Source organism: Myotis brandtii, unplaced genomic scaffold (genome assembly GCF_000412655.1).
Source record: "Myotis brandtii unplaced genomic scaffold, ASM41265v1 scaffold421, whole genome shotgun sequence".
NCBI classification, from domain to species: domain Eukaryota; kingdom Metazoa; phylum Chordata; class Mammalia; order Chiroptera; family Vespertilionidae; genus Myotis; species Myotis brandtii.
In genome coordinates this window covers 686,406-713,906 of record NW_005366140.1, presented here as the reverse complement: position 1 = coordinate 713,906, position 27,501 = coordinate 686,406, and the positions used below count along the sequence as shown (strand labels likewise).

Sequence of the window (27,501 nt, the reverse complement as noted above, 5' to 3'; positions counted from 1 at the left end):
ACAGGCCATTCTCCCACTTGGGTTCCGGGGGAGAGGGAACTGTGTTAAAATAGCAGGACTCTTAAATGGCTACAGAAAGTTGTTGTTCCTAGGAGGTAGGGGAGCCATGTAAATGTAGCTTTAAGTTTTTAAAAACTGTTTTCCTCAGAAAACTTGGTTCAGATGAAATCTTACCTGAATGTCCATTAAGCAAAACAAGGAAAACACAACTTCCCTAAATAATGGTTACCCTGGGGCTTAGCTGGCTGGGTAAGGGAGCCTTTGGGGTGCTGGCAAGGCTTGTCCTGAGGGTGGCTCCACATGTGTATACATATTGTAAAGGCCTGGGGCTGCATAAAACCTTGCCCTGAGGGCACTCCCCGCCCCGCCCCCCGCCCCTCCCAACATGGTTTGAAGCCCGTCGTCCTGCTCTGGGAAGGCAGACTCCTGAGGAGGCTCCCCTACCCCCTGAGGGATGGTCCACATTAGGTGCACATCCAAGCTCTTTGATGTGATTAACGCCAGAAGGGAGAACACAGTTGTTTCCTCATTTCTTTTTAAGTAAAATTCTAAATAAAATATCAGCTACGCACAGAAAAGGCGAACGAATCCTGAATAAATACACTATGAATCCACGATCAGAACCCAGGAGCAAGAGCAGCACCAGCCCCACAGCAACGCCCCTGCCTCCTCCTGGGATAACCCCTGACTTGCAACCCCACACATTGGCTTCGCCTGGCTTTGAACTGTGTATAAATGAACCCCTCCAGAATGTGACTTTTGTGCTCCGCTTTTTTCTCTCAACATTCTGTTTTGAGATTCATCTATGTTTTTGAGGGTAGCTGCATAATATTACTTATATATGAATGCCACTATTTATCTGGGGTTTTTTTCCAGCTTTTACACACACACGCACACAGACACACACACACACACAAACACACCCCTATCTGTAAACAACAGCTAAGAAACCTGAAACGGAGAGGAAGGGATGTTTGTTAGATCCTAGAGCGAGTTAGGAGCAGGCAGGCCTGGAAGCTGGGGCCAGCACTGGATTCCAGCAGCAGCCTCAGGCCCTGTGGCTATTACAGCACCTAACACCACTTGCTGACTTAATGTCATGCCCTCCCACCTCTGTGTGTGAGCACCCAGCCCTCTCCCACCAGGCAAAGAACCCCTCAAGGGCCAGAGCAATCTCTCTGGTTAGCACCAGCCCCTGGCACAGTGCCAGGCACATAGCGGATGTGCACAGGTGTTTGTGGAAGGAATGCCTGCTCCCTACTGCTCCCCATGGCAGGCTCAGGACCCCTTTCTCTCCCAATACTTCTCTTGCCAATTTGCCAAGAAATCCAAGAGGAAGCTAAATTTCTGTCATCAAAATGTGAGGGGCCTTGTCAAGGGAGGCCCAGAGCTGTGGCTGACCCTTGCATCTCAGTGTGAATATTTATGAGACCTTCCCTACTGCTTCACCCCACCAGCCTGAGGGCGGGGCGGGGGGGGCGGGACGGGACACTAAGAGGCTCACAGCACAGCTCAGAGACCTCCAGAGCAGTAGTCCCAGCCTCGCGTCTTTGCTCCCCAAGCAGCATAACCCTTTATTTAATCCATATTTTTGTGGGTGATCCCAAACTTTGCCCACGCATCTCCATGGATCGTGCAGAGCTCTGGGAGGCCCAGGTGTAAACCTCTGATCTTGAGCAACCACAGATGTTACCCAGGGCCCCGAGGTGACCCCTGCTCCTGTGGTGGTTGCCTTAATACTTCCTCACACTGAGGCTGGGTCACGGTCAGGGGCTGGGCCAGGGGAATGTGTAACGCCTCGTGTAATTACACTGAAAAGACGCCAACATCTTAATTCCAGGCATTGCTAAGCGCGCAGTGGTGGCAGGCTTGGCCCTCTGACTCCCCTGATGGAGATTAGTGAAATTCCCCTTATTGGAGATCCAGAAAAGTGTAAGAATCCCCACCATCTCCGAAGGGTGACTGAAGAAAGCAGACCCAGGGAGGAGAGAAGAGCCCTCCTCTCCAGTTCTGAGCTGAGTCAGGAGCCTCTTCTGAGCTGTGGGGAGGGTTAGAGCGCCCCCTGCTGGCTGGACTACCACAGAGCACCTTTTAATTTAGCAATTAGTAACAGCAACTTACAAATTAAAAGCAAGTTGCCTGGCCTGAGGAGGAGGAGGAGGAGGAGGAGGAGGAGTAGAGGAGGAGGAAGAGGAGGGGGAGGAGAGTGACATGGTTAGCCCCAAAACTTCAAGCTACCAATAAGTCTGGAAACTAATTTTCAGCAAGTTGTCAGGAAGCACTCTTTCACTCTTGGTTGATTGCAAAGTGCACGGATTACAACATTCCTCGCAGGGCCGGACACACCTCTGGGTACAGAGGGACAAAGGGGGCCCTGAGTGAAGGGTTTCTAATCAGACTCTCACGTCACCTCGGACAGTAGACACCTCTGCATATAATACAGTTTAGTGCGTTCACCACATACTCGTAATTCATTCGAGTGCTATAAAACAAAAAGGGTTGATTGGTAGGGAGATGAAAGTAAAGATGGAGATAATCTACAATAATAAAAGGGTAATATGCTAATTAGACCAGACATCTTCTGGACGTCATTCTGGACATCCTTCCTGACAAAGCTGAGGCCCGGGGGAAGCTAGCCCGGGTCCCACGCATGCCTGCGGGCAGCGAGGAGGGAAGCCCAGGTCCTGGGTGCCAGAGGGAAGCCGGTGCTGGCAGCTGGGGGAAGGAAGGCCTACTCTTGTACGAATTTTCATGCTTCGGGCCTCTAGTGTTTAAACAACAGCTTTACTTCTTTTACTTAGCGATCCAGATGTTCTTTTCAAACAATTAAAAAGTTTAACTTGCCATTATTTATTTATTTAGTATCTTTTTCTTGATTTCAGAGAGGAAGGGAGAGGGAAGATAGAAACATCCATGATGACAGAGAATCATTGATCGGCTGCCTCCTGCACGCCCCCTACTGGGGATCGAGCCTGAAACCCAGGCATGTGCCCTGACAGGGAATTGAACCATGACCTCCCGGTTGACACTCAACCACTGAGGCACACCGGCCGGGCAACTTGCTTTTAATTTGTAAGTTGCTGTTACTAATTGCTAAGTTAAAAGGTGCTTCAAACTAATTTTTCAAGAGCTTTACGAGAAATTCTGAACCTCTTCCTACAACTACAGCTTATTCTGGGGGCATCCCTGTCTGTCCTCCACAGGCAAGAGTTTGTGGCCGGACATGAGGGAAAGATGGGAAGAAGAAAGGGAGGAAGGAAGGAGAGACGTGTAGGGGAGAAGTGTATATATACTTCTCTATATCCATATGTAGATGGGTCACAGCAACCAATATTAACTGAGTGCACACTGTACTAGTATGCTGGGTCCATGACAGGTACTCAGGATGCAAAGGTGGATATAAGACTGATAATCAGCCTGGAAAGCTTGGAGTCCAGGGAGGGAGATGGTTGTAAAAATATGGCAGCTGCATGAAGCACTCCTGCTGCAACAGAGGCAGTGGCTCTGCCTGGATAAGTCAGAGAAGATGACACTGAAGAGGCGGCCTTTGAGCTAGAACTTGGAGCAGGATCACAAGCTTTCTATGTGGTACAAGGGAAACTCATTCCAGTCTGAAGAATCTGTGTAGGCTGGACACAGAGCAGGAGGAGGAGGAGGAGGAGGAGGAGGAGAGGGAAGCTGGCCCAGGCAGGTCACACAATGAGGCAGAGCAACAGATGCTTCTGTCTCCCCGCCCCCCTGTTCTAAGCCAACAGCACAGAGAGGACGCCAGCCAGGGGCACTTCGGTTCCCCAAACCAGTACCCAGCTCTCCCTGATCTCTCTTAATCTTCTTCCCAGATAAGAAATGACTTGGTAACTATTAGAGCTGTTCTCCATCAGAAAGGACAGCAGAGGAGTAGTGAGGTCCCTGTGAGAAGAGCTGTGTGAGCCAAAGGGACCACACCCTCTGTCCAGGCCACGGAGAAAGGGCAGTTGGCCTCACACCCATAGGTCTCTGCACGTGCTAAGCGTCTGTGATTCTGTTGCCAGAAGGGTCTAGGCCTGGAGCAGGTCTGCCTTGGGCCCGCCAGTAGTGTGTGGGTTCTTGACTTCATGTAGGAAAGATTTCACAACACGAGGCCAGGTGATTTTGAGAGTATGTTTATTAAAGCTGGGGCCAGTGAAACAAAGGAAGGGCTTAGGCTAGACAAAGCACAGGAGAGAGCCCAGGCCAGGCTGCTTCAGCTCTCTGACAAGTTAAAGTCACAGTGACAGAAGTGAGCTCACTGGGAAGTCAGAGAAAAGGGGGGCCTGGAGACAGGCTCAAGGGGTAAGCCTGGCATGAGCTGCTGCTCCTCTCATTGCAAGTCTCGTGGGGTCCCCTAGGGTTTAGGAGAAAAACAGCAGAGATACAAGGCCTGGGTGTGCTCTATCAAGAGCATGCTGTGGCTCCTTTGTCTTGAAGCTTTTTCTGTCTCTTTGGCCAGAATTTTAAGGGAGGTCTCAGGGGAGGGTTTTTTGGTTTTGTTTTTGTTTTTGTTTTTTTCTTTCTTTCTTTTTTTTTAAAATTGTTTTATTGCTTAAAGTATTACAAAGAGTATTACATATGTCTCCTTTTTTCCCCCGCCCTTAATAATCCCCCAGCCTCCTCAGGGGAGGGTTTTAACAGAATATTCATTAACTTCTCAGGTGTGTCCTTCAATTTGTTGATTCATCAAAATGTGTGTATAGAAGGGACAGGGGTTATTTTCTGGTTAGTTTCGTGTTGTTTTTTTTAAATATATATTTTCATTGATTTCAAGCAGGAAGGGAAAGGGAGAGAAAGATAGAAACATCAATGATGGAGAGAATCATTGATCGGCTGCCCCCCCCCGACATGCCTCCCACTGGGGATCGTGCCCACAACCCTGGCATGTGCCCTGACCAAGAATCGAACCATGACCTCCTGGATCATAGGGTGACGCTCAACCACAGAGCCATACCAGCCGGGCTGGTTAGTTTCATTTTTAAAGAACCTCATTAAGAACATCATTAAGGGGGCGGCCAATCAATAATTCTCTCTCATCATTGATGTTTCTCTCTCTTTCTCTCTCCCTTCCTCTCTGAAATCAATACAAATATTTTTTTAAAAAAGAACATCATTGAGCCCTGACTGGTAGCTCAGTGGTTAGAGCGCCAGCCCACACACCTAAGGGTCATGGGTTCAATTCCTGGTCAAGGGCACCAACCTGGGTTGCAGGTTCTCTTCTCACCACCACCTCCCTCCCCCCATCCCCATCTTCCCTGTCCTACATGTTTGGGAGGCAACCAATTGATCTCTCTCTCTCTCTCTCTCTCTCTCTCTCTCTGCCCTCTCTTCTCCCTTCCACTCTCTCTGAAAAGCAATGGAAAATATCCTCGGATGAGGATTAAAAAAACAAACAAACAACACACACACACAAACACACACACATCATTGAAGAGGAACCAGCATCAAGGCCGTTCTGCCCTGGGACAGTCTGGAATGTATAAACCATTTGCTCCTAGGGGTCCTTGGTTAGGGAAGATAAAGCCTTGTGATTCATTAGCTGACTGTAAATTGCTCAAATCATTTGGCCTTGTTTAATGATTTTGTCTCAGTTTCCCTTATTCCACTTGTCAAGGAATTTCCCTAGCTTCTTACTATCCTGCCACAATTCCCGCTGAAAGTGGAAACCTCTGCTCTGCTGTGGGGAATGGGGAAACAGACTCAGAATGATCGCACAGAACTTATCTGAATGACTCTCCAAACATTTCCTGTGCTGAGGTCTGGCCCCCTCCCCTGGATTTTCAGAGGGCACAGCTGGCGGTGATCCCTGGGCCCTTGGCCAGGTTGGTGATGACACCGGCACCGGACAGCAGCGAGACAATGCCTGCGTGTTCTGCCAGGCCGGGCGACGCAAGCATGAGGGTTTTTTGTGCCAAGTCCTGACTTCTTGACTGCACAAAGGTCACTGAAGCCTGGTAATATTGTATCCATTTATGTGAATCTTTCCCCTCCATTTATACTGACACATGCTAATCACATGTGTATCCATTTATGTGAATCTTTCCCCTCCATTTATACTGACACATGCTGATCACATGGCAACGGGTCAAGCTGAGGGGGCTTGCCCTCGGCCCTGCTGGACTCATTGCATAATCGAGGGGCTTGTAGTGATTAGTTCAGCCTGTGAGCCTGTCTGTATTCCTCCTTCCCAGTGCTGGCATCCTAAAGTGAGATCCAGCTTTCAGACTCGGCATCTCTGTTAGTGCCAGGGGCTTCTCCTCCTCCTTCCCACTATTTGTCCTCCTCTGGGTGAAAATCCAGCCTCCAGAGACCCCGCTAAACTCACAAAGATGTTCTGGGAAGGAGGGAAATCTTTCCGAAGTTCTTGGGGCCTGTGGCCTGTATGTCAACAGACTCATTGCCATTTGTGCCTTCCCACAGTGACCCCACTGACCCCAGGGCTCTGGTTCAGGTGCTAGTCACAGCTCCACATACACACAGAAACAGGCCCTTGAGGGATGCCCTCTTGAGGACTCAGAGTGAATGACAGGTGCAGCAAGGACTTGCTGCTGTGTATTTGAACCCTGAGGGCTGGTCTTTCCCCACACCCATCACATGGCCTGTTGAGCAAGGCGTGGCTGTCCCCTTGGAAAGGGAGATCAGGGGCTGGGTTCCGGGGACGGGTGTGATTCCAGAGCATGCAGGTCTGGCTGCAATTCAGTCTTATGCTGAGGAGGGCTCTGCTGGTGACGGGTTTTCACGGCCTCTGGGGAGCCATGTCCTCCAGTTCTCTGCAGCCTCTCAGTGACACCACCTCTAACGCCTCTGCTGTTTCTGAAGAGGGAGGAGCGGCCACAGTTGGGAGTTGCAGTGGGCCTCCCAGGGATGTCTCCAACCAAAACTTCCGGCTCCCTTTTGACTCCTCAGAACTGCTTTGATATTGACATGAAAAATGCCCACACTCAAAAGCAGAAACCCAGAAATGAAACAGATTTGCCAATGAGGGATGCCCTCTTGAGGACTCAGAGTGAATGACAGGTGCAGCAAGGACTTGCTGCTGTGTATTCGAACCCTGAGGGCTGGTCTTTCCCCACACCCATCACATGGCCTGTTGAGCAAGGCGTGGCTGTCCCCTTGGAAAGGGAGATCAGGGGCTGGGTTCCGGGGACGGGTGTGATTCCAGAGCATGCAGGTCTGGCTGCAATTCAGTCTTATGCTGAGGAGGGCTCTGCTGGTGCCGGGTTTTCACGGCCTCTGGGGAGCCACGTCCTCCAGTTCTCTGCAGCCTCTCAGTGCCACCACCTCTAACACCTCTGCTGTTTTGGAAGAGGGAGGAGCGGCCACAGCTGGGGGCTGCAGTGGGCCTCCCAGGGATGTCTCCAACCCAAACTTCCGGCTCCCTTTTGACTCCTCAGAACTGCTTTGATATTGACATGAAAAATGCCCACACTCAAAAGCAGAAACCCAGAAATGAAACAGATTTGCCAATCACAGGTCAGTAAAACATTCTCCAGCTCCCCTCCTTCCCCCAGTGACTGCTGGTTGTTGTGTGTGTGTTTTTAATTTCTTTTGTTAATCCTCACACGTGGATATTTTTCCATTGATTTTTAGAGAGACTGGAAGGGAGAGGAAGAGACACACAGAGAGAGAAACATCAATGTGAGAGAGACACATCACTTGGTTGCCTCCTGCATACGTCCCCACCAGGGCCAGGGATCGAGCCTGCAACTGAGGTACGTGCCCTTGACTGGAATCGAAGCCGGGACCCTTCAGTCCACAGACTGACACTATCCACTGAGCCAAACTGGCTAGGGCATAACTGCTGTTTTTGTTATTCATCACTTCTCTACGCAGACCCTAAAAAAGAGGAAGCAGGATGCATAGAATCCAGAAGGATAGGATTGGTGAGGACTAACCTCCCTGTTTCATGGATGAGGACACCTAGACCCAGACGGGGAAATGCCAGTGAGTGAGCGCCAGCACCGGGACTCCCTAGGTTCCCATCAGTCAAGATTTTCTAAGCGCATGTGCTGTGGAAAGTTCTAAGAAGGCCCAAGAGTGAACAGCGTAGTGTGCAGCTCCCTGGAGGAGCCCCCACTCTGGCTTGGGGAGACCCCATTCCTCCACTCGGGATAGTAAAGATGAAACACAAGGCCGAGTGTATAAAAACCCAGGTGAGCCCTGACCGGTTTGGCTCAGTGGATAGAGCGTCGGCCTGCAGACTGAAAGGTCCCAGGTTCGATTCCGGTCAAGGGCATGTACCTTGGTTGTGGGCACATCCCCACTAGGAGGTGTGCAGGAGGCAGCTGATTGATGTTTCTCTCTCATTTCTAACTTTCTATCCCTCTCCCTTCCTCTCTGAAAAAAAATCAATTAAAAAAAAAACAACCCAGGTGAGTGACACAGCCATGAGGGCTGCAGGACCTCAGAGATAGGAGGCCACTCACCCTCGTGAGGTTTAAGTAGGGCAGGGAGAGGCTCTGGCCCACTCACCCCAGATCAACAGCAAGTTTGGCGCCAAAGCAAGCTCTTAAATTGCAGCGGTCACCTTCCTCCAGGTCTCCGTCTCCTCCTGTCTCTCTGCACCGTGAACTTGGAGCTCACCTGCACATGCAAGGCTACGTGGAGGCTGTGACTGCCTCTGTGGGCTCCTGTGTTTAAGAAGTACCTAGCACGTAGTAAGTGCTATCTAGCTACTTTATTTGCAGTTTTAAATGCTATTTTAAAAGTTCTCTTATAGATCTGCTCAGTACTACTCAGATGTTAGGCAATGTTTGTTGCACTGAGGTCAGCCATTCACATTTACCTTGAGGTAAGTCATTCACACAAACTGCTGAACAACTTTTTAGGATTGGCCCAAGGAAAACGGAATCCTCATCCACCCCCGTCAGGGCTGGGAGGAGGTCAGAAGCAGGGCACAGTGAACGGCTTGGTTCAGACAGGCCGACGTTAGAGGGGAGATAAGGGTGTGGTGAGTGCAAAGGGGGAAAGGGAGAACGGGATGTAGAAAATAAGGGTTACTGGACATTTGTAAGTGTGTGTAAAGGCTCACAATAATTAGTGAATAGTCACCGGCAGAATCCTTCAGTATAGAGTTCTTAGTCTAATCAATTAGTGTGGAGTTTACTGCCCTCTTCTGGAAAGAAAGGGGAATTGACCTTTACTTTTGATTGTGCAAGTCGGCCATAAGCATGGGAAATCTGAGGCCAGTTTCAGAAACAATTTGAAAGGTGTCTCAGGAAGGAGGAAAAGCCACATTGAAGTAGATATGAAGGTCGCATAGCACATTTCTCAAAATGTGCAGGAAAGTTCCCACGGCTCATTCAAACTTTAGTAACACTTCCCTGCTACAAAAAAAGTACCCTGAGTTAAGTTTTGTTCGTGAGCAGAAGGTGTTTGTTGAGATAATTGTTTATAGAGGAAAGAGCTCAGGCTAACCTGAGATGAAATCTGGATTCTGCTGCTTTTTATGTGAGAAAGTGACTAAGCTCAGGCTGATTATTTAGCCTCTGGCCTCGATTTTCTCATTTGTAAAGTGGGGACAGTAACACTTAACACAGGAGGGTGGAGTGAGATGCCATATTTCATTCTGCTGCTTTTTATGTGAGAAAGTGACTAAGCTCATGCTGATTATTTAGCCTCTGGCCTCAATTTTCTCACTTGTAAAGTGGGGACAGTAACACTTAACAAGGAGGGTGGAGTGAGATGCCATATTTAGGAGGACCAATACCTCATAGGTTTCCCTTTAAGAAATTTAGCGAAATTATAAAATCAAGTTGAGAAAAATAAAGAGAGACCTGAGTAATTGGAGAAATCCAAGAACAGGCTAAAGCAATGGATGGGGATAGGAGTGGGAACAGTGATTCCCTTGGGGAAGAGGCGGGTGATTGAGGAAGGACAGCCGTCTGAGGTGAGGGCAGTGTTCTGAGTTTTTACCTGAGTGGCAGTTACACGCACATACATTTACCCAGCATGCACTTAAAATTAGTGCATGTTACTATACATATACCACAGACAATTTTTTTAAAAAAGGAGAGAGATGAGGAGGAAGCAGAAGTAGAGAAGGAGAAGAAGAATAGAAAGGAAAAGGAAAAAATGACTGAGAAGCCGGCGGTGGGGTGGGGATGGGGAAAATCCTAGAACTTGAGTCAAGACAGTGATCCAAGCATTTTAGCTGTCCCGCTCCCCCACCCCTCCTGAGTGCTCCTCGAGTGACCGCCTCAGTGCTGGGGACGGTGGGAAGAGGCATCCACAGGCAGAGGCTTGGAAGAATTTCTGCTGGTACCCATGTGACCAGACAGAGCAAAGATGGAGCAACATGTGATCCAAACAGGGGAGAGGAACATCTCTGAGGAGTGAGAGCAAGTGGTTGCCATTAGAAACTCCTGGGCTCAGAGGGCAGGGGCTGGAGGCCAAGAGGGACCCAGGGTTGCCAGAGTGGAGCTGGACGGCAAGATTGCTGCTTCCACAGTTTCTGGAAAGTACTCTGGATGCAGGTGTCAGTCAGCACAGTGGTGGGCCCCAAAGTCATTGCCCCCAACCCCACCCCCCACAGCCTTGCATACCCGGCATGCTGTGCACAGCAAAACAAGCTCAGCCATGGCTCTGGCCCAGCTGATTGCTAACAAAATAGTCCGGCCAATTAGAGAAATAAGGTCCGTAACTTCACAGGACTCCAGACTCCAGCAAATGTGAGCAATAAGCACAGACACACAGACCAAACTCTCTTCTGTACTTGTCTCAATTCTGGCTCTTTTCAATGTCTTCATAAGCAAATTTAAATTGCGTAATTCTGCCCCCTCTCCCCCCATATTCTTTTAAATAAGCAGAAAAGATTTGAATAGAGACTCATATAAGCTCCAAAAGCTACCCTATGGAAGGATTCAGAAGAAAAGACTTGGAGAAAGTAAATGATTGCACAGGAAAGATAGAAACAATTGTCTGGATGAAAATGTTGGCTAAAAATTGATGATACTCTGAGGAAAACGGTTGCAGCTTCATTACCGCTCCTTACTCGTCACTGAAAAATGAGTCAGTCAGGAAGCCATGCCACAGCCATGGCTTTTAAAGATGCCCGCCCATTGGAACCAGAGGCATTCAACGAATTAGGGTTACTCTAACTAGCGCAACATAAAGTCTTTGAGAAGGTGTGTGCTGCCTTGATCAGAGGCGCAAAGAAAAAGAATCTCAAGGTGATAGGACCAGTTCAGATGCCTCCCAAGACTCAGAATCACTGCCCTAACCGGTTTGGGTCAGTGGATAGAGTGTCAGCCTGTGGACTCAAAGGTCCCAGGTTGATTCCGGTCAAGGGCATGTACCTTGGTTGCAGACACCTACCCGGGAAGGAGTGTGCAGGAGGCAGCTGATCGATGTTTCTCTCTCATCGATGTTTCTAACTCTCTATCCCTCTCCCTTCCTCTCTGTAAGAAATTAATAAAACATTTTTTAAAAAAAGACTCAGAATCACTACAAGCGAAACTCCTTGTGGGGAAGGTTCTAAGACTTGAGGTCTTTTGGGAATGAGGACCCACAAGTGACTCATTGACTTGCACAGTCCTGAGATTGTTAAGCAGATTACTTCTATCAGGAGTCGAGGTGGAAGTCACCATTGCAGACGCTTCAATCAACCTTTTAAAATGAACTATCAGTTATTTTTAAAAATTAATGAAAATTTTAGCAAAATGGATGTCCAAATGGGGGGGCGGGTATATATAAGGACACCTAGATCCCTTCCACTATACCCCGAAGTCAGCAAATAGCCTACCTGTCACTGGGGCAGAGGGTTTATTCTGTAGAAAAATGGAACCAGAGAGGCAAAGCAAATAAACAAAACCCCCAAACCTGAGGACATGACTCAAATGGAAGGCAGAGGAGCTGTGCCTTACTTCAAACAGTTGTTAGCTTAGGTAGCTAGGAGTTAACAAAAGAGACCGGAGCTGCTGGATCGCTGGGTCTGATTGCGTCTGGAATCAAGGTTAGGTCTGGAAGTTACAGCTTCAGACCCCCAGGAGATGGCTGCATCTCCACCAAGGGGATTAACATCATCACCCTTACCCCTGTAGGGAGAATGACAAGCTTTCTAATCTCCCCAGGGAACCTCTGGTCTGTTTCCTGCAGATTATTGGGGGAGGGGGTGGGGGGAGTTGGAGTAAAGGGGAAATTCCTCTGCTGGGCACACTCGCAGTAGGAGCCAAGATGGTGACCATAAGAGGGAGGCATCTAACTGGGGGGAAATTGGATTAAATAAGGGACACAAAACCCCAACAGATCTAAGAAAGGCATTGGATAGGGGGAAGCCCCAGCACAAGTCCGCAAAGAGCCAGGAAAGAGATTGCCTAGTTTGAAAGAAGACTGCCCTGGCAGGGTAGCTCAGTTGGTTTGAGCATTGTCTTGATATTCCAAGGTTGCAGGTTTGATCCCCAGAAGACATACAAACATCAATCAATGAATGCATAATAAGCAGAGCAACAAATCTCTCTCTCTCTCTCTCTCTCTCTCTCTCTCTCTCTCTCTCTCTTTCTCCCCCCTCCTCTTGCTCTAAAATCAATAAATAAAAATGTTAAAAACAGCAAAGCAAGAAACTAAACTTACCCCTTCCCAAACCCGAGGTAATATAATCAAAGCTTAACAAAGGCCCATCACATTTGCCCATTCATGCATGTTCTCTCTCTGCAGCAGCCTCTCAAGCCCAAGCTTGGGTGGGCTCCAAGCGTGGGCCTATGTATGCAAGCGAGGTGCCAGATGGAGTGCAGCCGGGAAGAGACTAAACTAGCCGGATGGGGACTAGCTGGATGAGCTGGACTAAGCTTTGTCATGGACTAAATTGAGCTATGGCAGCTTCAGATGCACTGCCAATGCGAGGTAATGGCACATCTCTAGACTCTGGCCCTTCTTCTAGGCTTGGTGAAGACAAGGCTGGACTTCTTCCACAGTGAGACAGAGCTGAGCCACCTGGTCCATCTGGTAGTGAATGAGACACCCGACACCTGGGGACTCTTCTTTGAGTCCTTTGTGTTTGCTCCAATAAGTCTTACCCCATGCGTGGGTCCCAAAATGCTTTTCTTGCAACTCTATGTAAGAACTCCACTTCTACAGGAAACACAATGAGGGTGATGAGTTCGAAATCCACTGCCCGCCCCAACTCCCTTAAACCAGTTTGCTCCAAAATATGCTAACTTCACCCATCCCCCACACCAGCAGGAAGTGTTTGCACTGAGAAATTTAGAGACAAGACCAACAGACACTGATATTGGTGAGCTCTCCATAAAAGAGCTCACCCCAGGTGTTCACAGCCCTGTCATCATAGTTCCAGGAGCATTTCAAAGGCAAGTCTCCATAGTGAAAAACAGCTCAAACAAGCCAACACCAGAACCAAGGAAACATACAAATGCAAGGAGCAAAAAATAATTTGACCCACCCTGAGAGAGATAAAAAAATATTGCAACCATGAAATGAGATTAGAAGGGTATAAAAAATTGGAACTCTCTTATAAATTATAGTTAAAATGAAAAAAATATATATATTACAAAGACCAGCTGGATGTAGAATTGAGAAAAATCTCTCAGAGAGCAGAACAAATTAAGTTCAAAGAATTAATAGAAGGAAAAAGAAAGAAAAACAATCAATCCAAGAAGCCCATGGCCAACAAATAGAATTTTCATAAAGAAAGAAAATGGCAGCCGGTTGGTGTGGCTCAGTGGTTGAGAGTCAATCTATGAACCAGGAGGTCACAGTTGGTTCGATTCCCAGTCAGGACACATGCTCGGGTTATGGGCTCTATCCCCACTGGAGGGTTTGCAGGAGGCAGCAAATCAAAGATTCCCATCATTGATGTTTCTATCTTTCTCCTTCTTCCTTCCTCTCTGAAATCAATAAAAATATTTGGAAAAGAGAAAGCAAAAGGCATACATAGAAGAAATTATGAAGGAGATCTCACAGTAAAATTCCTAGAACAAAAGAACATGATTTTCTAAATTGAAGGGTTTGCAGCACAATGAATAAAAATCCCTCCACCAAGAGTCATTATTGTGAAACTAGGGGCCCAGTGCACAAATTTGTGCACCTTGAAAGGAACTGTGGGCCGAGAGGCTGCGGTAGGCACATCTGCCAGCAGCCCCACTCCCACTGCTGCCACTCCCATATGCTGACTGCGTTGGCCCGGCTCTCACCCGCTGATGGCGCAGAGCAACTGGGGCCGGCACCGGCTGCAGGTGTGAGTGGGGCTGTCACCGGCAGCGGGTGCAAGAGCTGGGTGGGACCATGGTGTGAGGGAGCAAAGAATTTTCAGTAACCACCAGAGGCTTGCCCCGATCACAGCAACCGGTGCCCTGCCTTGGTCTGGCACCCCCATTCACCTGCTCCACCATCCCGCCGTGGCCGATGCCTGCCATGTTCCATGCTCACCCCCTGGTGGTCAGCACACGTCATAGTGACCGGTTGTTCAGTTGTCCAATTGTTCGCCGTCCGGTCTATTTGCATATTAGGGTTTTATATATAGAGATTTCAGAAGACTTGATATGAGATCCTAAAAGCCAACAGCATCAGCAAATCCCATTCAAAGGATCTAGAATCTAATGGCACCAAACTTCTCAACGGCGATGCTGAAATCCTGTGAGGACTTTCCTGTGTCTCTCCACACTGCCCACTCATCATCTCACATGCCCCCTCTGCATTTTCTCTGACTCCATGGTTACGGCCTTAACTTCTGGTGCCGTGGCTTCCACCCCAGGTTCTGTACTTGGGAAATAAAATGTCTTCTGGTTTGTTTCCGACACTCTGAGAACGCTCAATACGCTCATTCGTTCCACTGTCTTCTTTGCTGCATTGTAATTGGTGATTCAGAGCCTCTCACCCTATGAGCATATTTAGAATCTCCACACTGCCTCGCTTCCATAAAGGGAAATGTATATCCTCAACCTCCTCACAGTGGAGGCCATCGGACAAGTTATGCTACTTTTATAAAATAAAACAAAAAACCTTCTTGTGGCTCATTCTCACTGGGTTGGTATTTTCATTTTTAGAAGAATTTTGTGTCATCTGTAAATGTGGGAAGTGTACCATGCATTCTTTTCTTCATGGCATTTGTAAAGTTACTAATAAAGACAAATTCCATTGTCTGTTTTTATGTGATTCTCCTTCTTATAGGTTTCCTACACAGGCTATGCTTATAACCCATTTCTGATCAACAATAAAAAGCATCTCTGGAATACCTTGCATTTGGTGTTCACTCTTGTCTGAATAAATTATATCTATTGGTTTCTCCCTAAATATGTTTTATATTGCTCAAACAATGTTAACTGGCAAGTCAAGAATGACTTTCTCTTTTTAAAGATCTTCTTAATTGTTTCAATGTGTAACAATTTCTGTAACAGGCCCATCCTGTATTATAAATCCTCCTCCACGTGGGTGTGAGAATCAGCGGTGACCCATTCTCCGTGCCCCGGACCCCTCCGACCCCCGACCCACTCCCCTTTTGCACAGCAGTCACAGGGACCTCCGCTCAGCCTGCATCTGTAGTTACAGCTTACATATTTTGACAAATGATTTCCTAATTTTATCATTAAGCTCCTTCAAAATGAGACAATTATCATCCTGACTAAATGACGATATAAGCACCTGGACTTTGCATATCAGGCGACTCTAGTTAATGCCACCCCGCTAAAAACATATCCATAAACCAGTCATCCATTGTCCAAGGGATAAGATTCACTGAGGTTCAGCTTGAATGTGGTCTGATGAGTTGGAGCTTGTACTGACCCCACCAAACTCCTACACAGGTGTGCAATAATCAGAGCCAGGCAGCATGCCACAGTCAAGCCTGAACACCCCAGTCTGATACCCAGGCACCCTGCAGCCTGCACCTGTGGGTCTTCCCATTGCTGCCTCTGCCTCCATCTCGCTATTATTCCCCACCCAGACCATGAGCATCCCTGTCTCTTTGTACATAAAGAGAGTGGACACTAATTTACAGTATTGCTCATTGTTACACTGTGCATACCCTGTTTGACCAAAAAAATGGGAAGCTACTTAAGAGTGAGTGTCATGTCTTCCATCTCTTTTTTTTTCTTTATTGATTAAGGTATTACATATGTGTCCTTGAAACCCCATTGCTCAATAATTGTTTTTTAAAAAGTAGCAAAAAGTCAAAATGTTTATAGTACCAAATGTATTTGCCCACAGGTTTTCTTTGCTATAAAAGAGCATCTAGTTTACCATGTTGGAATTATGCAATAACACATTCATCAACAAGTGTGAACAATGCCTCATTAGGATCCTCAGGAAAGAATTAGGAAATCCACCATTGGAAGGATTTTAGGGCAGCTGCTCTGTACTTTTTCCCATGAAATCTTGGGAGTAGTAGTTTTCTGTCCTCCTACTTTTATTTCTCAGAGTCTAAGAGGTTTAGGGAAGGTGGAAGTCCACAGAGGGAACAGTGAGAATGCCAGTAACTCAAGCGTAAGAGAAACAGGCTCTTTCCCTTCCATGTGATAATGAAAAAAAGAGTCCTCCATTCACTGAGGAAAAAGTCACATTAGCAGCTGTAGGCTCTGCCACAGGGAAAAACACTACAAACCAGGCAAAAGATTTCCCAGATTGGCAATTTAGCAGCAGTACCATGTTGAGGAAGCTTTCTCAACTTAGCCGGAAAAACTCGGGGAGGAACAGAGCACAAAGCCCTGAGAATCTATTGGGGACGTGCCAAAGAAAACCAGACAACAGATGAAATGAGGTTTGTCAGTCACCCCACTGGTTTCAGGGGGTGCTCTTTGCTGCCTCCAGGAAATGAGTCACATCTTGCAGAACCTGTCATCGTGCAGGTTTAATCAGCCTCCCAGAAGCCTAGGAGAAAGCATCACTCTGTCCTCCCAAAAAAGATGGGCCACCTGAGGCATCGAAGTGAGAGGGGGAGCTGTGGGTTACACGGGTGAGGAGAGAACCTGGGCTGGCATCCATTGGAGGGAGGTTGAGAGACACCAGGGGAGGGGGAAATGAAGCCGACTGAGCGGCCCATGGTTCCAGGGAAAGAGGTGATCATTGAGGTCTGAGCCTCATAGAACCACATGTGACAGGCTCAGGGACCACCTTCTGCTGCTACTCCTCACTGACAGGCTCCTCATCGCTGTTCTCCCCCAGTGGAAATGCCCTCACGGACTTCTGGACTGCATGCATCCGGGTCTCCATTGGGCATTCCTGGCTCAGAATTGCCTGCAGCAAGAGGCAGGAAGAGAAATCACTGAACATCTTTACTCAGTCTCTTCATTCCCTTCCCAGCTAGTTCATCCAAGTCTAGGGTTGCTCAGGAAAGACTCAAGGAACAAGCATAGGACCCTCTTTCTGCTTCATGTACGTGCCAGGCCTCCCAGGGCACCTAACTGTAGCAACCCTAGTCAAGGTAAACATTTGATACCTTGTAATTGAATCCTAATAGAACGGTAGTGCAGGCTACAGCTGAAATCGGCATACTCCCCTTCCCCGCCCAATCAGACCTTTCTTCTATTGTTCCTTTGAGCAGCCACCACATCCATCCCTAACCCACCCGTGCCCTCAGGGTGCTCATACTTCAATAAGAGGAAAGTATCTTGTCAACTAAAATCATATGTGGTGGTTCTCTCCCCTACAGTTTTGATAGTTTGAGATGACCTGGTAAGGATCATGGTAGACACAAATGAATGAATGAATGAATGAATGAATGAACCCAGTGGAATTCTATCCATTTTAGGGAGATAATTTGGTAATTCATGCTTTGCTAGTAACTACATCAACTATAAAATGCCTTTGATGGTCCCTGCTCCCAACTCTTTGCAAACTTCCCATTTTCCTTGTTTACGTAGGACCCTGCTTACCTGCCTGGTGTAAGAGAGGAAGTGGTTATGTAGAGAAGGGAGAATAAGGAAGTCCACAAAGGAAAGATAAAGATGGAAAGAGGATCAGAACACTTGGCAAAGCAGAGGAACGATTAAACCAGGAGGAAGTAAGAGCACAGAGTGGAAAGGAATGAGAGAAACGTGGAAAGAAACAAGATTGTTTTCAGCAGTTGTCAGAGCCCCTTACAAGCTTCTCCTCTCTGGCTGGGGGCCTCCTCAGGTAGCAGCAGAGAGGAGCATAGATGATGTTGACGACTCCGATGATGACCATGAGCCAAGGGAAACCGATAGCACGCACAATGGCACCCCCAGTGGATGGGCCTGTGAGAGATAAGTCAAAGTCACCAGTGTTTATTGAAGACACCAGGTGAGGGTCAGCAGGTGACCCAGAGGATGTCCCAGGGTCAAATGTCTCCAGAACCCTGCGAGGGTCAGTATCCCAGCGCCACTTCCCCTGGTAAACAGTGGGAAAGGGAGACGGGACACCAGGTCCTGGGTGCTCCTCTCTCCCCTCACCAACTTACCTATAGCAAAGCCCATGCAAAAGGCCACATCAGCAATGGCATAGACACTCCCATACACGGAGGTGTGGCGCAGGTCCACCAGGTGTCCCATGATGGGCATCATAGAGGAATCCACCATGCCTGTGGCCAGAGCAAACAGAATACCTTCTGCCAGCAATACCCCCAGGCTCCTCCCTGTCTGTGCATCTTCCCTTCCCCTCCCCTCTTTAGTCCACTTCCTTAGCCTGCTGTCCCCCCACTCAACATGACACCCATTCCAGGTAGGAATATGAGCCCATCTCTCCATACCCCTGCCAGCTGCCCTCCTCGTCCCTCTACCTTTCCATAGACCTCCTCTGGTGTGACCCAAAGCCAACATTTAGATTCTTCTTATTTCCTTTAGGACAGTGGTTCTCAACCTACTGGCCCTTTAAACACAGTTCCTCATGTTGTGACCCAACCATAAAATTATTTTCGTTGCTACCTCATAACTGTAATGTTGCTACTGTTATGAATCGTAATGTAAATATCTGATATGCAGGATGTTCTTAGGCGACCCCTGTGAAAGGGTCGTTCAACGGCCAAAGGGGTCGCGACCCACAGGTTGAGAACCACTGCTTTAAGGGCACTTCTTACCTATGGCAAAGCCAAGCCCTGCATTGGGACCAATGAGGCCAAAAATATTACGAGCCAGAGGAACCTGCGGTAGGAAAAGAGGAAGAGTTCATCAGGAGTCCAGCTGGGTCATGTGCAGGCAGCATAACAAAGCATTTTCCCATGATATGCACTCACGTGCTCTGTGCCACGTGTGCCACCTGTTTGGATTCTCACACTTCCTATGAAGAAGACTCTTTACCTCCATTTTAAAGATATGAACACTAGACTGTTCGATCTGTCCAAAGTTACAGAGCTAATAAGGGGCAAGATCAATGGTGAACCTCAGATTTGACTGCTTTATATCATAACAATGGTCCTTTTCTGTTGCATGGATTCTTCCTCCCTGTTCTCTGCCCCCTCCACCCAAACACACACTTCTATCCTCATTCTTCACTGAATGGAGTTCCTCTCATTTCTGTTAGCAACATCATCCAGTCTTAACTCTTAGCCACTGGAGCAAGAAAGAGAGGAGATACAAACAAGCCTGTGAAGCTCATTCTCTCACCCTCCCTGACATCCATGGAAGCCTTCCTTTCCTCTTCTGCTGGTTCATTACCTTCCTCCCTGGGCATCAGTCACCCAAACTTGCTACTTCAGCACACTCACCCCTCAGAGGGTTTAATGTATCATTTTGATATTAATGGCTGATAATAACTTTGGGAAAGATTCCTCAAGGGGTATTTATATTTTATTAATAATATTGGCTAAGATTCACTGGGGCTCACTATATGCCAGACACTGCTGTGGTCTATGTGGATTGCCTTGGCAACCCTGTAAGTGTGCTTATGGTCTCCATTATGAAGAGGAGACAATAACAGCTTAGAGAGCTTGAAGGGACTCTTGAAAATGGAAAAGCCCTTCTTTCTTTCCTCTTCTATCTAATATTCTGGTCCTGGAGGCTGAGGCACAGATAATGGCTCACCTAGTGGCTTATGGGGTTCTGTCAAGATGGGATGAATAAATGAAGCCATAAAATGCACCATCTTGCTGGCCCCAGAAATAGATACCAACATGTATTGCTTCATATGCCCATACACAGAGTCTCAGACTTCCGTCTCCAACCCTCCCACTGCCCTCTCCCTCTACTTCCTTACCTATCTTTAATGGGATGCCTGGTGGCATCTCTTTCGGTGCTAAATTCCTACTTAAGCAGAAATGGCCTTTCTGAGTCCTTGCCAAGTCCACCCTCTGCTCATTTTAAAGGAAAGTGGTGTTTAAATTTCTTGGTGTCTCTCTCTTTCTTTCTCTGTCTGTACCAACTAGACCTTATTATACTTACACAAAGCAAGCTGGTACCTACTACCACCATGCCAATCAGGGAGCAAAGCCATCTGGGAAAAAAGAGCTGTCGTTAAATGATGCCAAAAGGAGAGATCCCTTCCACCTGCCACCTCATCACCACCACACTGGCTAGTCCTACCACTCCTAATTCCAGAACCCAGTAGGACATCAGAAGATGAATGCATCTCTACGTGACCAGACTGTATCCAGGTGAGCCCTTTCTCTGTCCTTTCCTTCCCCCATCTCTTTCCTGACTGCATACTTTTTCCCATATAGAAGCAGAGGAGGTAATGGTAACATTCTCCCTTCCTGAAGAAGGGGAACCAGTGGACCGAGAAGGCGCTGGCCCCTTGGAAGTAACTTGATTCTTGCCTTTTCCCAATTCAGACAACCACTCCTGTATTCATATTTCATGTGGTCTTCAAGATCCATCTCAGAAACCACATACCCCCCCAAAAAAAAACACAACCAAACTTCTTTCATTCTCTGATTTCTCTGTTTTTAAAAGTTATTTTAAAAATCTTTATACTGCACTACAAAAATAAAATTAAAGCTATTCTCACTATTATGGAGGAATAGGATCCAGACTGATACCTCTTAGTCCTCAACCCTTGGTGGCCTCTGTGGGCTTCATGGAACACAGTTTGGAAACACTGACCCAGAGAACTGCTTTTTTTCATACTTGTTCTCTGTGGGGTTATTTTATCTTTTCAATTGGACAATAAACATCTGGAAAGTAAAGATTGTCCCTCAAATATTTACTGCCTCTTCTACAGCAACCAGCTCAGGACCTTCCTTTCTCCTTATGGCTCTCACCACCTAACCAGCCCCATGCTCACAGTGGGCATTTTTTGTCTGTGCGTACTTGTACTAAACTTCCAACCTCAGGGAAGTTGTTCATCATCTCATGTGCAGGAACATCCTCAAAAGTCTGTCCTACCTTACATTTCTCTTGTTCTTCCCAGATCCCCCATCTACGTACCGACCCATCTTGTTGGCCAACACACCAAAGAGGTTGGTGCCAATGAGGTAGGAGATGCTGGCAGGCAGGAAAGCTAGACCTGTAGAAAGACACAGGTCAGCATTTCAGGACATGCCCCACTTACTCTAAAACACCTTATTTCCTGTAATACGTTGAAGTCTCCAGATTTCCTTCAAGGATTGCAAACCAGTTTGATTTGTGGGTGGGAGATCCTTGTGCAAACTTAGAGCAGATGACATAGGGTCCCACACCTCTGTATTCCTCAGGAGCAGGATTTTAATACATTTAATGTACCAGCCCTAATGAGCCTTCTCATGTATCAAATACCCTTGGTTATCAGTATAAGAACATGAGCTTTAGAGAAAGACATACATATTTCCTAGGAAGTGAAATTCCTGCCTTATAATCAAGGCTCAACTACAACAGGACAATGCACACAGCCCACACAGGGGTACACCTAGAGTGCCCAGCTCAGGTGATGGACAGGCTGAGCCACTAGCCCTATAGGACACCTACTACACAAGGCTACTCTACCAATTCCAAGAGATATAGAAGATCTACCTAGTAAATAGAAACAAACACAGGAAAGCAGCCAAAATGTGGAGACAAAACAACAAAGACAAAAACACAAACATATTGCAAATGAAAGAACAGAAGAAATCACCAGAAAAAGAACTAAATGAAATGGAAGCAAGCAAACTACCAGATACAGAGTTCAAAACAATGGTTATAAGGATGTTCACAAAACTTAATGAGAACTTTAAGAAATTTAGTGAGAACATCAACCACATAAAAAAGGGCCAGTCATAAATGAAGGATACACTAAATGAAATGAAGAATAATTTACAGAGCATCAATAGTAGAGCATGTCAAGAATCAAATCAGCAATTTAGAATATGAGGAAGCAAAAAAAACACCCAATCAGAAGAGCAAAAGTATGAATATAGTGTAAGGAGCCTCTGGGACAACTTCAAGCATACCAACATTTGCATCATGGAGGTGCTGGAAGAAGAAGAAGAAATTGAAAACCTATTTGAAATAATAATGACAGAAAACTTCCCTTAACTGGTGAAAGAAATAGACATACAAGTCCAGGAAGCTCAGAGTTCTGAACAAGATGAACCCAAAGAAGCCCACACCAAGACACATCATAATTAAAATGCCAAAAGTTAAAGACAAAGAAAGAATCTTAAAAGCAGCAAGAGAGAAGCAGTTAGTTACCTACAAGAAAGGGCCCATACCACTGTCAGCTGATTTCTCAACTGAAACTCTGCAGGCCAAAAGGGAGTGGCAAGAAATATGCAGTGATGAAAAGCAAGGACCTATAACCAAGATTCTTTATCCAGCAAAGCTATCATTTAGAATTGAAGTCAGATAAAGATCTTCCCAGATAAGAAAAAGCTAAAGGAACTCATCACCACCAAACAAGTATTACATGAAATGTTAAAGGGTTTTGAAGAAGAAGAAGAAAAAGAAGAAGAAATAAAAATATGAACAATAAAATGGCAATAAATACATATCTATCGATAATTGAATATAAAAATAAACAAACAAGGAACCTAATGAACAAAATAAACTAATGAATAAAATAGAACCAGAGGCATGGAAATTGGAACAGATTGATGAATCACAGAGGGGAGGGGTAGGGGAGCAGAAAGAGATTAACCAAAGAGTTTATATGCATAAATACATTAACCATGGACACAGACAATAGAGGGGTGAAGGCCTGGGGCAGGGGGTATTTGGGTGAAGGGGGGCAATGGGGAGATAATTGGGGGTACATCTGTAATATTTTCAACAATAATGATTTTTTAAAAAAGAAGTCACTATACAGAGAAGTGAAGGTATTTTGCAGGTAGAGTCAGTGGAATTTTCTGTTGGATTGGGGACAGGCATAGGAGTGGGGGAAAGAGAAAAATCAAGGATGACCTACGTTTTTGACTGAATGAATTGGGTGGCTAGAGACTGGAGATGAAGAAAGAGCTTGGAGGGATCATGAAAGGCTTGAAAGACTATTAGATGTCCAACTGGAGACATAAGGCAGTTGGGCACACAAGTCTAGAGTTCTGCAGAAAGATCCTCAACACAGATACGTTCCACTAACTGGTTTATGCATGGTTCCTACAGCCATGGGTATTAGAGTACCTAAGCAGGGAATATGGAAGGGGATAACTGGACTGCTTAGAATGGAGATTTCAGAGGTGATACAATTAATGATGATGTCAATGTCAAGATTACACGAAGGTTTGGTTGGTTGAGATTGATTGGAGAGGAGAAAAAGATCATTTCAAAAGAGTAAAATTAAATAACAGAGGATTATCCACCTGGTTACTGAAGTCACCAAAAACAGTGACAGGAGTAGAGATGAAAAAGAAAATGAGCCCAGTGTTGACAGCTTCAATGAATGAGAAGGGGTAAGTAAGGGGATGTGGATGATTGAAGTGAAGAGGGGTGGGTGGTATAACTTAACGACATGATCTTCAAAGGAGTTGGGTTCTTTGAAGGAGAATGAAGAAGAAATGATTCAGAAGCAGCAAAGGAGGAACATGAGTTTGCACCAAAGGGCTGCATGAAACAACATTCTCAGGAAACATCCAGGTCTCAGTTAGGGCAAGGAGATATGGGATGTGTATGGAGAAGAGGCTGAGGGTACTGGGACCTTGCCCACAACAGAGTGTTCCATAAGGCCCAGGGTTTGGGAGGGCAATGGGAAATTGGATCAGAATAAGAAACCTCTGAACTATGGGGATCATATTAATTCCTATTAGATAGGCTGGCTGAGAGGCTTAGATGACACGATGCATAGCAACCATTTTGCGTAGCTCCTGGCACAGGTTAAGTACCCTCTGAGCACTGGCCCTCCTTAGTATCATCTGTTGAGAAACAGGGTCAGGACTTGGACCCAGGCCTTCTCACTCCAACTCCAGGTGTTTCTACCACCCACACCTCCATTGTGGCAGCCAGGTGGCTCTGGCACAAGGGACTACCTGGAATCAGCTGTGTGAGTTTCCATGGGCCTTGCCAGCCTCTCGGCCTCTCTGTACTGAGAGGAAACGTGCTGCCTAATAGAAACTGTCATGACGATGACAATTAAACCCCAAGTCAACAATTCACCGCGTACGGGCCGATGGCTTGTTTGCTTTTAATATTCTCTTCTGCGGGTGGAAGTGAAGTATACCTCACTGGATTTGTCTAGTCAACCTGTAAAGCGTGGCAATCTGTTTCAAACTGTACCCACTTGTTTATGTTTAATTGCTTTAAAAAAATTAGAAGTTATAACTACTCAACTGTTTACCTGATTGTCTGGAATCAAGTTCCCCTAGGAAGCCTTCTAGCCTCCTAGATCATCCTCTTACTGTCATTTTAAATGGTGTGAAACTTTCTGAATGAGATTTTCCTCAATCAGAGTGTCTTGTTCTTTGGGGCCCAGGAATAACTTGCATTTCAGTCACATCTTGTACAAAACAGGTATTCCAGACTGTATGTCCACAGACACACATAGATTTTTCATAGCACATCTTCAAGGGGTGGGAATTATACACAGTTGTGATTATCAAAGTGCTTTAAACAAAAACAATTATGAAAACAGTAATGATTTTGATTTACTGAGTATATCCTATATTCCATACATGGTGCGATTCCTTTTAGAATTCATAGATTCATTTAATCCTGAAAACAACTCATTCTATGAAGGAAAAGCTGCTCCATTTTTATAAATAAAAAGAGTGGAATTCACAAGAGGTTAGGAAACTTATCCAAGGTCACAACCAGTAAGTGGCTACCAGGATTCAAACCCAGGCGGCCTGTCTCCAAAGCCCGAGTATTTCTCCCTCGGTGAGAGCAGCAGGCACGTGGGACATTAGAGTGCTCAGTCATGGACGACAATCCCTCCCAAAGCCTCGTCTCCTTTCCTCCCAGCACTGAGAGGTGATCTGCATTTAGAGCCATATTTTTCAGTGTGGTCACGGAGGCCGTGTCAGCATCACCCGGAAACTGGCTAGGCATGCAAACTTGTTTCACTGAATTGCTGGGTGGGGCCTCCATATCTGAGTTTCAACAAGCTTTCCCGGCAGTTTGATAAAGATAGCCCTGAGGAACGCTGTCAAGGGTGGGGGAGACAAAGCCTCCCTGAGCTCTGACGCTGTGACAGCCTGGCCTGCAAGGGGGGACCCGGAACCCACCCTGTGCGCTTCCTCAGGTCTCACCTGCCATTCTGCCTCTCCCACGGAGAGGCAACAGTGCTGCCTAATGGAAACTATTGTGCCGATTACAATCAAGCCCAAAGTCAACAATTCACCAGTCACTGACAGATGCTCGTTTGCTTTTAATATTCTCTCTTTTGAGTACGGAAGGCTGGAGAAGGGTTATTTTGAGCTGTGGTTCCCACCTGCACAGCCAGAACCTCAGGTCAGGGATGCTGGTTGGCACCAAGCACTGACTAACTCAATTAATTGTCATGGTCAGAGGCAGCTGCAGCCCAGAAAAATTCAATTTGGGGCTGGGAGCCTTGCTTAGAATCGTCCTCTAAAAAATTAGATTTAGTGCTTTTTATTGCATGCTGAGCCATATCAGGTCCTTATCGGCTTCCCCTCTGGCCCCATAAGCCTCTTCCTCCCTGCAGTGACTGAGCGATTTGCACGTAGACTTCTCTGTCCCTGTCCTCAGGCTTCCTGGAAAGGGCCAGACCCTCCTCAGATGGGTCACAAGGACATCTCTCCATGGAGCAGAGGAGGCTGCAGGCCTCTCTCCTGGGCCCAGAGCTCTCCACTGGGGTACAGAGCCCAGCACCTTCCCTAGGTGAGGGCTACAGAACAACATTTCCATAAGCTCCTTTTCAGAGGTGAAAAGGTAGCAAAAAAAAGTAATGCGGCAAAGGAGAGTTGAAGCGAGAAAATATGGATGGTAGTGGGGGTGCATATTAATGTTCTACGGTGCACGACTGCCATTTATTCCTCAAATTACCCTTGAACTAGATAGTATTCTGATGCCTATTTTAGAGATGAGAAAAATGATGCTCAGAACGTTTCTGTGACTTGCACAGTTTGCATAGCCAACCAATAGAAATGAAAATCTAGGTCCTCTGACTAGAAATCATGAATGGTTCTACCACACAGGAAGTTGCTGCTCTACAGCCCTGTCAGCCCCTCCCACCCTGTCCTTCTTGGGCCACTTCTTGGAGGCACTACCCACCCAATCAGGCTTGATTTATAGGTGTGAATGGGCAGGTCATTCTATGAAGGAAGCACATTGTCTCTCTGTGACCCTGAAGACCTGGACCTAGTGATGCTTCTCTAATACCTGAGAAAGAGCCGTGGCACACACTTCTGCTCAAGCCTGAGTTGGGGACCAAGGTCACTTACCCAGCTGCCACTCAGGGGAACACATGGTCTGCATCATCCAGATGGGCAGTGTGGGCTCCAGCATGGCCACTCCCATGTTGGCAAAGCAGAGGGAGCCTGGGGAGGACAGTTCTGTGAGCCACATGGCCCTGAAGCCCAGACTCTCCCAACCCAAGGGGGAATATTGTCAACTTACCTGAAGCCACCAGGATATAAGGGTCTTTGAGAAGTGTAAGGAGCGGAGTCCCCTTGGCACTCTGAGAACATGGACAATAAAACTCCGTTTGTATGGTATATAAGTTTCTCCTATTTTCACAGAATCTGAGAATGTACTGACCTGGAGTTAGCACAGACCCCACAGGGTCAGGGCTCAGCCCCTCAAGGCTGCCCCAACTTCAGATGCCAATCACAAGTAGTGGGTTCCCAGGTTACCCACACTTTGGCCTGACTTGGCAACAAATTCAAGGTATTTAGAAAAAAATTTTCCCATGATTTTTGCATTCTTTTCTTCTCTTCCCTTCTTCCTGGTTTGATATGGATTTCCCAGAGCCATCTTTGGCTTGGAATCAGACAAATACCAACTCCGATATTTAACTGTGACAGAATGACAGTCTGTAAGGATGCTCTCGGGGGAGAGGTTGCCTGGATGGCCTCTAAGGTCTTTAGCTCTGGGATGTTATAACCATGAATGTGCAGATTCCAAAGTCATTGTCTCCTTCTTGGTTCTTTTGCCACACCTTGTGTATTAAATATCTATATTAAACTCATAACTATATATGTATATATAAACTTAGTGCATGAATATATATAGTTATATATATGGCCATATCTATATATCTATCTATATCTATATCTATATCTATATCTATATCTATATCTATATCTAT

At 46.6% G+C, this 27,501-nt stretch overlaps 1 protein-coding gene, 1 long non-coding RNA gene and 1 pseudogene across 2 annotated transcripts in view; 2 read left to right on the top strand and 1 right to left on the bottom strand.

The window, feature by feature from the left end:
- The first annotated feature begins 11,045 nt into the window (after positions 1–11,045).
- On the top strand, positions 11,046–11,628 carry LOC102245038 (annotated as a pseudogene).
- A 4,656-nt stretch (positions 11,629–16,284) lies between these two features.
- The window catches only part of SLC18A1 (solute carrier family 18 (vesicular monoamine transporter), member 1), a 35,984-nt gene continuing 24,767 nt past the window's right edge, over positions 16,285–27,501 (bottom strand). Inside the window, exons 10-17 of the mRNA XM_005873796.2 lie at positions 26,811–26,871; positions 26,636–26,731; positions 21,276–21,354; positions 20,292–20,343; positions 18,992–19,055; positions 18,377–18,496; positions 18,040–18,173; positions 16,285–17,193 (exon numbers count right to left, since the gene is read on the bottom strand). Coding sequence (XP_005873858.1) covers positions 17,080–17,193; positions 18,040–18,173; positions 18,377–18,496; positions 18,992–19,055; positions 20,292–20,343; positions 21,276–21,354; positions 26,636–26,731; positions 26,811–26,871 — 720 coding nt within the window. The 3' untranslated portion in view covers positions 16,285–17,079. The remainder of the gene's footprint in view (positions 17,194–18,039; positions 18,174–18,376; positions 18,497–18,991; positions 19,056–20,291; positions 20,344–21,275; positions 21,355–26,635; positions 26,732–26,810; positions 26,872–27,501) is intronic.
- The window catches only part of LOC106727413, a 22,718-nt gene continuing 16,681 nt past the window's right edge, over positions 21,465–27,501 (top strand). Inside the window, exons 1-2 of the long non-coding RNA XR_001363597.1 lie at positions 21,465–21,477; positions 23,295–23,296. This is a non-coding gene — a long non-coding RNA (uncharacterized LOC106727413). The remainder of the gene's footprint in view (positions 21,478–23,294; positions 23,297–27,501) is intronic.